The 14934-nt window shown below is 43.9% G+C and overlaps 1 protein-coding gene across 1 annotated transcript; it reads left to right on the forward strand.

Moving 5' to 3' along the window:
* Window positions 1-4614: 4614 nt before the first annotated feature.
* On the forward strand, window positions 4615-13935 carry LOC143317425 (alpha-tectorin-like). The gene is made up of 14 exons (XM_076725578.1): window positions 4615-4665; window positions 8621-8717; window positions 8867-8999; window positions 9856-10096; window positions 10320-10476; window positions 10654-10700; window positions 11009-11115; window positions 11314-11516; window positions 11874-12005; window positions 12397-12584; window positions 12865-13016; window positions 13095-13331; window positions 13471-13627; window positions 13900-13935. Exons 1-14 carry the CDS (start codon window positions 4615-4617, stop codon window positions 13933-13935), a joined length of 1938 nt encoding a protein of 645 aa, XP_076581693.1.
* Window positions 13936-14934: the final 999 nt, after the last annotated feature.

A 14934-nucleotide genomic window follows, 5' to 3' on the forward strand; every position in this document is an offset into this window, starting at 1 on the left:
AGTGTATGTATTTTACACAGCTCTATTGATTGAAAGACATATTTTGAGTTTCAGGAACTAAACAAGTTAAGTTTGGTCAGTTAGAATATACAATTTAGTTGAATTGGTAATGGAGTAATGCTTACTAAACAAGCTGAGTTAAATAAATGGGTGGGGAACAATTGTTTAAACTAAGTATCTTCAGTTACTGTAACTCGGTTATTAGTATATTCAACTTAAATGTTCTATTCCATTCCATTAGGAGCTTCAAGTGCATTGAACGTAGTCCACTTCACTTACTCAACTAATGCTTCATTATTTAAAAAAGTTAAGGCAAGTAGAGTCTACTTGTCCAGGTTTACAGTGCTCTGAACACACCATCCCCACTGTCAAACATGGTGGTGACAGCATCATGTTCTGGGGGTGTTTCTCTTCCGCAGGGACAGGGAAGATGGTCAGAGTTGATGAGAAGATGGATGGAGCCAAATACAGGGCAATCTTGGAAGAAATCCTGTTCGAGTCTGCAAAAGACTTGAGACTGGGGCAGAGGTTGACCTTCCAGCAGGACAATGACCCTGAACATAAAGCCAGAGCTACAATGGAATGGTTCAAAACATATTCATGTGTTAGAATGGCCCAGCCAAAGTCCAGACTGCCTTTATACTTTTGGGGATTTCAGTAACATTGATTAAAAGACAAAACAAATATCTGAAGACAGAAAGAGGCTGATACAGCAAACCTTTGTAAACATAATTGATTCTTCCATGACTGGTTGAAATAACCATGAAGGTGTTATGCAGATTCAAGAAAATAGAGTATATTCAACATGAATGTCTGAACTTCATGAAGGTAATTGTTGTTTGGTCCATGACTGGGACAGAGGTCCTCTGAATGCCTTATGTGTTGTGAAGCAGAGGCAACACTCCTTTAGGCAACATTATCAGGAAACACAGCTGTATTTATCAATGAAGCCAGATGAAACAGATCAGTTAACTAACTGCTCAGCATATCTTCAGGACATGAAGACCTGGATGACCTCCAACTTTTTGTTACTCAAGACAGACAATACTGAAGTAATAGTACTTGACCCTGAACACCTTAGAAACACATCATCTGATGATAAAGCAACTGTAGATGGAAATGCACTGGCCTCTGGCACCACTGTAAGGAATTATCTTTCTGATCTGTGATCAGGATATGTCCTTTAACTCTCAGGTAAAATCAATTTCAAGGACTGCCTTTGTCAGCTCATATTGTAAAAATCAGGTGCATCTTGTCTCAAAATGATGCAGAACAACTAGAGTCATGTCACTCTTTTGACCGATGCCCAGGATGCCCGACTATGTCGACAGAGCCAAGCATCAGGATGCTGAATGTCATTAACAACAACATTAATAATAAAATTACACATAGTACCTTTAATGTTGCACTCCATATTTTACACACGCTGCCTGTGTGAATGCTGAAGGTGGTTGAAAACTATTCAGTTAACTGTTAAGGAGGTGAACCCAAGTGCAGACACACCCACAGACAGGTATGAAATTTCAGGCTTTGTAATATTTGTGAAAGCAGTTGGATTGGCTGCTGTTGTTATTGACTTATATATGAGAAGGCTTTTTTGACAGACAATGATTGTCCATTGGAGGGCAGCGTTGAGCTGAATGTTACCACACTTGAGGCAAAAGTCATTTATAGCTGGGTGTGCAACACTTCCCGGCAACGTCTGCTTATGGTTCCTGATGGTGCTGCCAGCAGCTGCTGCTCTGCACCATGTGCAGCTCTCCAGGCTTGACACAGGTGTGTACGCACCACATAGGACCCCAGGGACAGCCACAGCACACCCGCAGACTGTACACAGGAGAGGATGAACAGAAAACTGGTAGAGTCAAGTGTGTGTGCTAATTAAATGGCTGCACATTGGAGCCACACCCAGACACACCTGTATCCCATCAGCCCATACCCATGCAATCACCTCATGTGATAGACACACCCACACAACACACACACACACACACACACACACACACACACCTACATACGCTCACCCAATAATGCCACTACAATATGCAAATATTATATAATAATAATTCAGTTAACTGGCCTGTATTGACTGTTCTTGTCATCCTGATGTGTTTTTTTTTTTTTTTTTTTAATCAGTGTTTTGTCTTTGTGTCTAAATTAAAAAAAGAAAAAGTTGATGCCTCACCCACATACATGACCTATTTAAGCTTACTGCTGTGAGAACAGTCGAACCTGGAGGAGAAACTCCACGTCAGCAGATGCATAGGAACATTTCAATGTACTTCTTGTGCAGTTACATTCCACTAAAAGTATCTGCTGGCTTTCATCCAGCCTTCAGGAGATGACTTCAAACACTGTAGGGCTGGGACAGGATCAGCACATGAGGTCGAGGAGTCTGACTCAGCGACAGTCTTGCAGAGCTCAATTAATGAAATACAGGTGAATTTGTCGATGGTTACGTCTGTTTTATAGACGTGTGAAGAACAGTGCAAGTTCTTCACAGCTTGATGCAGGAACTGTGGATGTGTGGGGGCGGTGCTGAGCAGCTGTCAGTAGTGGACAACAATATTCTAAAGTTCTCAGCGTTCTCTGGAATAAAGTAATCCTTTCTTACCAGACATACTGCTTTGTTACAGACAGTCATGGCTTCTTTGTATATTTTACTCTGAACTGTGAGCCCAGTTCTCCTCCGTTGTCTTTCAGCTGCTCGACAGATTCTTCCTCTCATTAACGCTGTCGTTGTTTGACCATGGGGACATCCTGTCAGTGGACCTCTTTCTCATCCTCACTGTTGAAATGTTCAAGCATGTCCTTTAAAGAGCAGTCATAGCTTAGCATAACTATTCTTCAGCCTAGTCATCGAGGAATCTGCCTTGAACCAAAACATCCCTTTCAGTCTGTCTTAAGATTACGTTGCTATCAGAAAACCAACAGTGATGGTCAGAAAAAGGTCATTCTAACACTGAAACGCTGTGGAAGTTTAACCCTGTTGTTATTACCAAGTCCAGAATGTTCCCATGCTGATGAGCGGCTTCAGTCACACGTTGTGTAAGTTTCAAGCTGTCCAGTAAATTCTCGAGCTCCGTAGCTTTGGAGACATTCTTTTTGTTGATATCAATGTTCAGGTCTTCACTCAGGATTAATCTGTCATATCTGGTGATATCAAATTCGATCAGCGCTGAGAATTCCTGACAATGCACTGATAATTCTGCTTTGAGACAAACAGATACTCAAATGATGAAGGTCAATGTCATTACACACAAACTGTGTAGAAAACACGACTGCAACGTCTCCTCCTCTCTGACTGATAAAAGTTATCATTTGGAGAACAAGCCTCTGTCAGTGTAGCTGCACCAGTCGTGCTGTTTGGTCACGTCTCAACTCAAAATACTACATGCAAATTCTCTTTCACTCATGAGATCATTAACCAAGAAGGATTTGTTAGCCAATGATCTGAAATTAAAAAGAGCAAATATCAGCTGTAGGGATTCAGTGACAAGAGGAGACTGACTGTTCTGTGACTGCTGCGATGTGTTTGACCATGGCACCGGCTGTTTAAGATCACTGTCATGTTGAAGGAAGCTGCATGGTGTCTGTCTCATTTCTGACACCTGAGCGATAATGACTTTGTTTATTGTTGTTTAGTAGTTCTCCAATTTGACTGGTCTCCAGTGTGGTAGCTTTAACTAACTCTTTGATTGGTGATTGTGGTGGATGTGGGAGGAGGGATGTTAGACTCCTGGAGAATGTCATGAAGAAGGGGAAGAGGGGTGTTGGATCCATGACTGGGACAGAGGTCCTCTGAATGCCTTATGTGTTGTGAAGCAGAGGCAACACTCCTTTAGGCAACATTATCAGGAAACACAGCTGTATTTATCAATGAAGCCAGATGAAACAGATCAGTTAACTAACTGCTCAGCGTATCTTCGGGACATGAAGACCTGGATGACCTCCAACTTTTTGTTACTCAAGACAGACAATACTGAAGTAATAGTACTTGACCCTGAACAGCTTAGAAACACATCATCTGATGATAAAGCAACTGTAGATGGAAATGCACTGGCCTCTGGCACCACTGTAAGGAATTATCTTTCTTTTATCTGTGATCAGGATATGTCCTTTAACTCTCAGGTAAAATCAATTTCAAGGACTGCCTTTGTCAGCTCATATTGTAAAAATCAGGTGCATCTTGTCTCAAAATGATGCAGAACAACTAGAGTCATGTCACTCTTTTGACCGATGCCCAGGATGCCCGACTATGTCGACAGAGCCAAGCATCAGGATGCTGAATGTCATTAACAACAACATTAATAATAAAATTACACATAGTACCTTTAATGTTGCACTCCATATTTTACACACGCTGCCTGTGTGAATGCTGAAGGTGGTTGAAAACTATTCAGTTAATTGTTAAGGAGGTGAACCCAAGTGCAGACACACCCACAGACAGGTTTGAGGTTTCAGATTTTTCAGTTGCGAAGGAATGGGTGGTGGAGCCAAGCAGGTCCAGAACACAGTCCAGGCAGAGCGGACTGACTGGTAGCAGAGTCTACCATCTGGCAACATGGATGTGGCAGAGCTGAGTGTTTGTAGGAGTCTTGATTACAGGATAGGATGCAGCTGGAGAGGCTCTACTCTAGCTCCAGCTCACCTGTCTCCACTCAGGTAATCACACACCACCCAGAGAGAGAGGGAGAGGCTCGAGGGAGACAGGAGGTCACTGCAGATCAGATGATGTTCGAAGACCAGATGGAACATTTGTTGATATGATACGAATGAAAGTTTTGCCCCCATTCTAAGTCCCAAGTCAGAGTCACCCAAATACATTTTCACACTCACATGTTGTGATTTGACTGACAGGCAAACGAGCACTGTAGGCCGTCATAAAGGAAGGCAGGAATGCTACACGAGCAAGCTGAGATGGACGAAACAAAGCAGACGACGATTTGGGACAAATCGCAGACAAACTGCTCCTGATGCAGGACCCTGCTTGACCACGTGTGTGTGAAACAAATGGTTTTTGGTTTCCGCTTCTTGAAATGTTGCTGTTAAACAGAGTTTCAGTGACAGGACCTCATCCAAAATGGGGCCGGCCTTCCAGAAAACTGGTGCACGTTTGCTTAACTTGCTTCATTTTGTGGCCTCGTCACAGGGAAACTCGGATGCTGTGAAGACCTGAGTACGACCAAAAACACAACACAGCAGCGGAGTCATCAGACTTGTTGTGGTTGAAGAGTAAGACAGCTGATTTTTACAAAGTCACCAACAGTCAGTCTTTGTTGGTCATTTTTCAGTCTAAAGGGTAGAACCCAAAATACTTCCACTCGCTGCTTCTCCAGTGTCACGATTAGCCAATCAGTGAAGCTTTCTGACCCTCTCTTTTTTATTGATTGGTTGACGGGTCAATAGGGCAGGTACAGGTCAAGCAAAAAGTGAAATTTTAGGTTCTTAAAATGAACCAAATGTGAAAAACCTTCAAATTCAATTTCATTTTGTTTTTAACACAAGTTTGAATTTTAAATAAAAAGTGACAGCTCTATCCCAGTTTGTCCTGCACTCCTGTGCTTTTGTTTTGCTGCATCCATGAAACAATGAACAAACCTTCAAACAAACCTCTGAATGCATTTTTCTATAATGAACACCTACAAAGCACAAACTGCACTCACACGTCACCCCTGCACGAAACGACTCATCTCAGCTCAACTCTGATTACACAACCTATCAATGTATTTTGAGATGACATCTATTGTGACGTTGGTATGTACTGTAATTAACAAGTTGTTTTTGTCATACATGTGTTCCTTAAAGCACAACCACACCTTCAGCCAGGAACATTGTGTTCATTGTGACCGAGGTATCAGTCTGTGGTTAGTGTAGTTCACCATCTCACACAACCACTGAGTGTTTGAGTATAAAGAGGAAAACTCCCATCTGATATGCTGACAGTGTTGCCAGATTGGGCCGTTTTCCACCCACTTGGGCAGTTTTGGGTTGGGTTGCGTTGCGCAGACGGACAGGATTTCAGAAAAAGAAAACAGTGGCAGAAACCCTGAGTTGAGGTACCAGATTCTATAGGAATAATTGGATCAGTGCATCCCAAAGAAGTGTATCTAGAACCGATCCATAGAGGTTTATGTGGATGTGCAGACCCCCAGCTTTGTCTGAAGCTTTTTCACGCACACCTGAGAAGAGGCCACCATCAGTGTCCATGGACGAGTTGATCTAAATCATTTGTGGACATGATTTCCATTAATTCCAGCTGCGTTGTTGAGGTGGTAAGAATCTGACTGTGACTCTCTGACGATGACTAATTCATATTTCGATAACACTTTGTATCAAGTCCATGACTACATTGAGATTTCCCTTCATCTTCTTCACTGTGTTTCATCTTTACTAGCTTCCTATTGGGCTGTGTGAAAAGGTGCAGACGGCAAGTTCGAGGAAGGATCAGCACAGGTGTCACTCCACCCCCGCCACACCTGCTCTGCCCTCCTGGGTGTTAACAGCTGTGAGGATGCACATAAAAAGAGAGGGAGCGAGAGAGAGAGCAGCATCTTCGACGGAGAGAGACGAATCAGAATCACCAGAGACCTTCATCTTCCTCATCCACCATCAAACCTCCAGAGGGTAAGACAACCTGCACACTGCTCGTCTGTCTCTTCTTCTCTATTGTTGAACTGTGGGAACCTGCTCAAACCTTTCCACAGTTTTCTGACATTTTATAAACCAAACAATTAATGATCAGATGTGATGTCTTTGTTCTGCTGCAAAAGCTGAGCAGCCGTTCAAAATCATGTCTTTCATAGCGGCTGAATATTAAAGCATTCAGACCAATCACAGACACACAGGGTTTGTCCGGTCATGGAAAAACCTGGAGAAGTCATGGAAGTGTCATGGAAATCCACATTTGTACAGCATGAATCCTGTTCAAGATGTCCATCTGTGTGTTTTCCAGCTCTCTGCCAGCTGATTGGCCGCCTCCATCATGCTCCACCTCCTGCTCTTCCTGTCTGCTCTCATTGGACTGGCAGGTAAGCACACACACTGGTGTTGAAACTCCACCCACAAGACGAGTTGAGGGAGTTCAGTAGAAGCAACATGAACGAAGAGCAAACGATCTCAGAGCGAAGAGCAGAATGACTTTAAGTCCATCAGTAACTTTAAGAGCTGATAATCTGCCAGATGTGCAGAAACGTTGCTGACATCTGTTTGTTTCTAAGAAGAAGCAGTAACTGATGATGAGACACGAAGAGATTTGACTGATAAACAAACTCTGTTTTATTTTCCTTCATGAAGTCGACATTTGAATCCTTCTCTGCTGTCCAACCAGCTCACAGACAGTTCTGACCTCTCATGTGTCTCCATTGTCTTCAGGTGCTGAGCAATATACTGGTTCTGCAACCATTGACATCAGCCGTTGTCCCATCACATATTATGGGGTGCAGTACACATCATTGTATGTAAGTAGGATGGAGCCTGATGCTTGAGAATATCTCTGTTTGTTCCATCCAGTGTGTCATTAATGTCCAGTGCAGTGACACTGAATGTCTGAACATGAACTGATGGAGCATCTGAAGCAGAGTGAGAGCTCTGACTGAAACCTCCACAACTCTCTGAGTCAGAGTGACGTTGGCTCTTTGTAGAAAAGGTATTTTGTTGATTCACTTGTTGTGTCTCTCTGATGTCAACAGGTGACTGCCACGAGTGAGTCCGTCACAGCCTGTTTCGACAGCGATGGACTAGATTGTATTGTGGGACCTGCATTTGTGAGAAACTTTTTTGCAACACGCTACACGAATGAGAGTGAAGCAGAATACCATCAGAATTTGCCAACTATTAACACCACGCTAGAATGCTCTGTGGCGTATGCCGGATATGTATCATCATTTCCTGTGAGTGTTGCTCAGTGTCACGACTCGATAAATTGTAAGAAATTGTCTCGAAAAGCTCTTGGAGTAAATTTCCTAACAGTGACAGAAACTCTTCTGTTGACTCTTTACAGTGTTGGGTGACAATAAGTAGCTTTGGCAGCCAAACAGCTGTGAAGTTAGAAACCAACTATCCTGGTTCAATTGTGAGTATTATATCCATGTATATGTGTGTGTGTGTGTGTGTGTGTGTGTGTGTGTGTGTGTGACTAGGTATTTATTACATTGTGGGGACAAAAATCTGTTTGCACAGTCACATTGTGGGGACTCACCTGCATTATGGGGACAACATACAGGTCCTCTAAATTAAGTCTAAGTTCTATTTATTTTAAAATGTCTGATACAGAATCATTTCAAGATGCTATAATCACATCCAAACTCCACACAGCGTCCATGCAACCATGTGAACGCAGCATCCCCAGTTTGAGTCCAGACCAGGACCTTTGTCTCAGATCAACCACATCTCATTTCTACTGTCAGTTATTCACATGAAGACAAACATGGAGCCAAAAATACTTGAAGAAATCTGTTCAGTTACTTTTTACTGTGCAGTTGAACAAAGATAAGACAACACGTCATGTTTAGTTTGACAAGTGGACAAGACAGTGTCATTGTTTAGTCTGTTTTAATCATGTATGAATTCATCATCTCTGCTCTGTGATCATAACATTGGTTTGTTTGTTGTGGTCTAGGACTTTGACTTTAAGGTCAATGGTAGCTCAGTCAACACAACGACTTTGACTAACGCGGCTCCTGCCTACGAAGACGTCAGCGGATGCAGACAGTCAGGTTGGGAAATCCACTGGATCCATAAATCTGTTTTGGCACCCTTAAAAACTAAACTCTTACATTAATTTGTTGCTGTCTTTTGTTTTTGCTGACAGTCTGTAAACTGAAAAGTGAACGATGACATTTTAACCTGATTCTTCACTTTGCAGGTGTTCTGTATTCTTATAATGACGAGGTCGGTTCTGATCCAGACACCTGCTCCACTGAATTCTGTGATGATTACGCAACCATCCAGCAGAATGATTTATGTGGCTCCATGGAGCATTGCTATGGCAACAACAGGTAATTATGTGAGCTTCATGTTTTCAAGAAAGAGCTGTGATGATACAGGAACTTGATGAGGACTTTTTTAAAAACATTATTTATTCGGGGCCTTACGCTGTCTGTTCAGATTTGACAGCAGGAAGCTTTTAATGTGAAGCAGCAGCAGAAGGAAATGTTGGGTTTTCATCAGCAGTAACTCAATTCAGCTCAAATGCAGCTCTGATAGGAGCAAAGAGATAAACAATGAGGCTGATACCTGTGAGAGAAAAGTGACAGCAGAAACATCTATGTGTTGTGTTTCAGACATATCTACTGAATTATGCTAACCATCTAGCCTCGGTCCATCCCATCTCGTAATACCACTTTGTGCCTCAAGAGGAATTAGTCTGATAGTAAAGCTCAGGCCTCGAAAACTCAGTCATCACTGCACTTTGCCACTAAAGACAGACTATTCTGAGACCATGGCAAAACACTGCCTGACCTCCAGCCAGTTTAAAAGCAGCTGGCACTTGATCTGCATCAGGACTTGAGGTTTGATCACAGCACAGTTTTCATTAACTGTGATGTTGATACTGAAATCAAATGGTAGTGCAGTGTGATACTGGAGAAAGTTCCATAACAACAGGAAGACATTTCCCTGGAATACTGGTCCAGGGAATCAGCCAAAGTCACTGCTGTTGGCTGACGTGAGCCAGGCCTGTGAAAACATTACAATCAATTATTACGTAGATAAATGCCTCAATGACGACATGAACATGAACACATGAAGACTTCTCTCCTGCAGTTTGTTGTTTGAGGGCCCCCTGGTGGTCGCGGCCCTCAGCAGCAGCTGCTGATGGTGTTTGTTGTTTCTGTCCTTCTGTGCCTCCATCAGCTGCATTCTTAACCCCATCTGCACTGTGACCGGCCCCGCTGTCATCGACTTTTACGGTGATCTTAACACGGTCCAGGATCGGTGTGCGTACACTCTGCTGTCTGGTTCGACAGTCTCCGGCCTCACTGTGGTGGGGTATTTCCGGGAACGCCGTCGTAGAGATGTGAGCTTTCTGGACAGTGTGACACTGCAACTGGACGGAGAAGAAGATGTTCACCTGGAACAAGGGGGGATAGTTAAGGTAAGCTACCTACAGCCACAGTCAAGTCAGTGTGGACTTTGATCCCAAATCCTCGTCTCATCCTCTGCTGTGTCAGCTCTCATCTTTCTTCTCAGGGACATGAGAAGCACTTATTTTAATACTGGTGAACTTGGTGGTTGTGGCAGTGAAAACAGCCTGTTTGTGTGTGTTTGTGATGATTGAACCTGTGTTTCCTCCACTTTGTCTCTCTGCTGTGATGCAGCTGGGAAACACAATGCAGACCATCAACGGCTCGACTGTGCTGTCAAACGGTGTGGAGGTCTCTGAGGACCAAACTGGAGTCACTGCTGTGAGGACAATTGGCAGCAACACTGTTTCTGTCTTCTTTGATGGCAACACTGCACAGATCTTCCTTAAAGGTACAGAAACTAAAATCCTACCACTCACCACACAGGATACAACGACCAATTGTGGTGTCCAGCACTCGTTTGACACATGAGGAATGTGAACTAAGCTGTATTTTGGCGAGTTGCCATATTCATCCAGTTTGAACGATGACACTGATCTGACCCATATTCTGTCTTGCACTTGTCCAGGTACAAGTGGTTCACTACTTGATGGTTTGTGTGCCAACTCCACATCTGTGAGTGATCAGAGGAACAGTACCCTCGAGTAAGACGTTGATCAGTGTTTGAATGAACGTTGTACTTTGCTTTTGAAATTCAGTCCCCGAACACACCTTAACTTGTCTGGAATGTCAGTTTTTATGTTTTGCTTGATTCTGTTCATCTCACAACAATGACCATTTCCACAACTTGAATTTTAAATTATCTGGACATTTCTTAAAAAAGATGAACGGTTCCTTTGACTTGTGGACTGAAGCAAAGATACAAAGCTCATATGAATCTATAACACTCAGAAAGTGTGTTTGTGTGCATCTGAACAAGTGAGAGCAGGGTGTCAGTCCTGACTTTGTGTTGTGTGTCGCCCCCTAGCTGTGAGGTGCTGTACAATGACACTGCTGACAATTCGATCAACTGCACCACGATGACTGAACAGTAAGCAGATGAAACAAACTCTCTGTATTATACTTTCATGTGTGCTAAATGTCATGTTACATCACATGTTTCATGTCATGTGATGTGAGGAGGGATGGAAGATAAACACACCTGAACTCAGATGATCCACCTGTAACTCAGCACTGATTGGACGTCATCCTTCATCTCTCTTTCTGTCTCTTCACATCTGTGGAACAGCTGTAATCTCCTGAATGACACGGTCTTCACCAGCTGTCACAACCACATCAGTCCAACCCCCTACATAGACGCCTGCATCGACACTTTGTGCAAATACCCTGCTGTGGACGGTCTCGACTGTCAGTTCCTGGATGCCTACGCCAGACACTGCAGCCTGCAGATCAACGACACAGTGGACAGCTGGAGGTCAAAGGCCGGCTGCTGTAAGACTTCTCTCACTTCACATCAATTCATCAACGCAGGAACAACATCAACATTAACAATTAAATACGATTGAATTCTGTCTGAATTTAGATTTTAATAGAAGAAAAATTGTTTTGTCTCACTTAAACTTGTAGTTTTAAAGTGTTTTTTTTCAGCGTTCTTGCAGTCCTTTTCTGTTTGTGACAGAATTAGTGTAAAAACTGGTCAGTGTCTCTGTGGAACAATGCTGGAGACGACAGCGACCCCAGTGAACTCCACAATATTCTTTGAAGAACACAGTCTTATTTAGTGCAGTTTTATGACTGTTTTTTTTTTCAGTGTTATTCTTTACATGTGTCTCTCTGTCTCTCTTTCAGCCTCCCCTCAGCCCTTCTGTCAGGGAAGGATCTGCAGTGATCATGAGTTCTGTGCAGAGACCATCGGTGGTGAAATCGGCTGCTTCTGTCGGGCCGTTTTTGCCTTCCCGTACAAATCCAATGACACTTTGGGTACGACAGCTGCGACACGACACCATGACTGACTGGTGCAGAGTCCTGATCCTCAGAGGATGGAGGGTTTTCTCACAGGGAGACCTGTTTCACACAGCTGAGCTGTTGTGGAGCTGATGATAACTGACCTTCAGCACTCAGTTTGACTGAATGTTTGTTATCAGGAGCACAGATGAGACTTCATTAACTCAGCTCTTCTTTTTCACTCTGATGGTATCAAACCACAAAAAGTGGTAGTTTGGTTCCAAATGAAAGAACCGACAAAGGTCACCAAAGCAGGATTGAATGGTTTGACTTGTTTTTGTCCCTCATGGTGTAAGTGTCTGTCCGGTCTGTCCTCTCTAACATGGTCTTGTATTTGTCTCCCTCGTCTGTCCTGCTGGACGTTCAGGTGACCCGACGGTCTGCGAGGAGAACTCAGCTTCACTTACTCTGGTCGGGTGTCTCCTGGAGGAGAGAGGCATCGACTACACAACCTTACACCTCAATGACCAGAACTGCACAGGTCAGATGGATGAGGTGGACCACATGGTGACCTACAGCTACAACAGCAGCGACCCCTGTGGGACGGAGGTCACGGTGGGTTCTCCATCACGTCTTTACTCTCAACAAGCAGCCAAATGTCTTCCAGCACTCTGCTGAGCTTCTCCTGCTCTCCTCCAGTTTGGGATCTTTCTGTGGGTTGGGCTTCAGCTCTGACCTCCTTGGTTTCTAGTGATGATGGTCATCTATGAAGCTTATTCTAGCCAGTCAACACCTCACAAATGTCACATTTTAAGGCTGAATGTAAAGAGTTGTGATGAATTTGTGAGGAACTTGTGCCGTAACAACATCTCCATGAATCTCCATCACCCTGCAGGCCAACAACAGCCTACTGATCTACATGAACACCATCACAGCCCAGGACAGCTCCTCTGACAACATCACTCGCCAGGACCAAGTCGACATCGACTTCTCCTGCTACTATACTCAGCCAGATGTCAACAATATGACCTTCAGAATCAAGGACAGGTGAGTGGAGGCTGTTATCTTTGTGTTGTTAAAAGGTTTGTGAGTATAAGACAGCTGAAGTGTATTTGTTCTCTGCAGCTCTGTGATCCAGAAGATCATATCTGGAACTTGGAATTACACTCTGACCATGAAAGCCTACACTGACAGCCAACTCAGGCAAGCTGTGGACTCCAACACTGAAGTCCAGCTGAACCAGAAGATCTGGATGGTGCTGGAGACTGACGGGCTGGATGACGGTTTGGTCGCCCTGGTGACCGACTCCTGCTGGGCAACCAACCAGGCTGAGACTCTGAGATACAACCTGATCAAAGATGGGTGAGATGAACACAGAGGTGGTTGCTGCTCGCTGCTGTTCCAAATGAATCAGAGGCAGGGACTCGTTAATAAGTGTGTTTTTGAGTCCTGAAAACAAAGTGTGCTCTGATGTGATGAGTGTGTTCTCGTTTGTGAGCAGCTGTGCGAATGACCAGACGGTGAATGTGGAGGGAAACGGAGAGGGAACGTTCAGCCACTTCTCCTTCAACATGTTCCAGTTCTCCAGGAGTTCTTCTGACATCTCTCTGCACTGTAATGTCAACCTGTGTGCCAACCTCAACCAGACCTGTGTCCCGGTACGCCCCCCAAACACACCACACACACACTGATGAAACCGGCAGCTCATCGCTGGAAAACAGGCCCGAACCCGAAGCCCCACAAATCCTTATGAAAAGCAGTTACAGATGTGTCAGACTGCTGCTGAGCTTCCATCACCTTCACCGAAGACTTTCTTTGTTCACTCCTCTGGTCCTGATCTGTTTGACATGAGCTGCATCACTCTTGAACACTGTGCAGCTGAAAATACATTTAGATCAGCCAGAAACATTTGATGGCATTTTGCCTCCAGGTGGCGCTGCAGCAACATGGTTTAGTCCTTGTATGAAGTTCAAATATTCCCAGATTTAGAAATCAGAATGGAGGCCTTTAACTGTGTGTATTTACATTTACTTTACATGAGATTTCTAGATATTTTCTCTTATTACAATAACAAATGTAAAGGCTGAATGAAGGAGCACTTTCTTCTCATTATTCAACATGTAAACAATCAAACTGAAGGATACAGAAGGTGAGATGTTGCCATCATCCATCAGCAACAGTCCAGCATGAATGGATCAGTGTTGGTCTTCTGAAGTCTGCACTTCATCTCTCTGTCTTTAACTTCCAGGATTGCAGTGGAAGTCGTCGGAGACGCAGATCTGCTGGGTCCAAATATTTGGACGAAGCCCCGGCCTTGATCACCATGACCTGGACTAATTAGGTAAGACACGACTCTGCTGCTGACTGCTGACATCAGAGCAATATGCACTGATCTATAAATGCATATGAGTGATTCTTTCAGTGTGTGTTGAGTACAGCTGCTTTAGACTGTGAAAGTGTGTCAAAAGTTTCTCCATCAGCTGATTAAACCCTGCAGCCACCTGAAGGTAGCAGGACACACATGATGAATAATCTGCAGCCACAGTGCTGTGCCAGTACTTCAGTGCCAAAGCCCGTATAGGTCGTCTGTGCACTTGGCTGAAATGAAAGTGTGTTTAGCTTCATTCCCTGAAATCAATACCAGCCTGCTACAGAACAACCACAAACACTTTAACACACATCAGACTGGTCGGTTGTACCTCAGTATCCAGCCTGTTAGTGTGGGAGACATGGGATTACTGGAGCTCATTAGTGAATGGAAGAAGAAGGAAGAACCATGACATGAGTGATGTTTGATGACCTGATGCTGAAAGTAAAAAGTGAGTGTGACGGGAGGACAGGGAGGTTTTCCTGCTCAGCTTTCAGACTCATCACAAACAACAGAATGAAGAGAGTTGAAGAGTCACACCTGTTGGTTTCAGTCAGGATGCAGGTTTGCAGAAAAGACATCACTCACAGTTTGGTC

Source organism: Chaetodon auriga, chromosome 24, assembly GCF_051107435.1.
Source record: "Chaetodon auriga isolate fChaAug3 chromosome 24, fChaAug3.hap1, whole genome shotgun sequence".
Taxonomy (NCBI): domain Eukaryota; kingdom Metazoa; phylum Chordata; class Actinopteri; order Chaetodontiformes; family Chaetodontidae; genus Chaetodon; species Chaetodon auriga.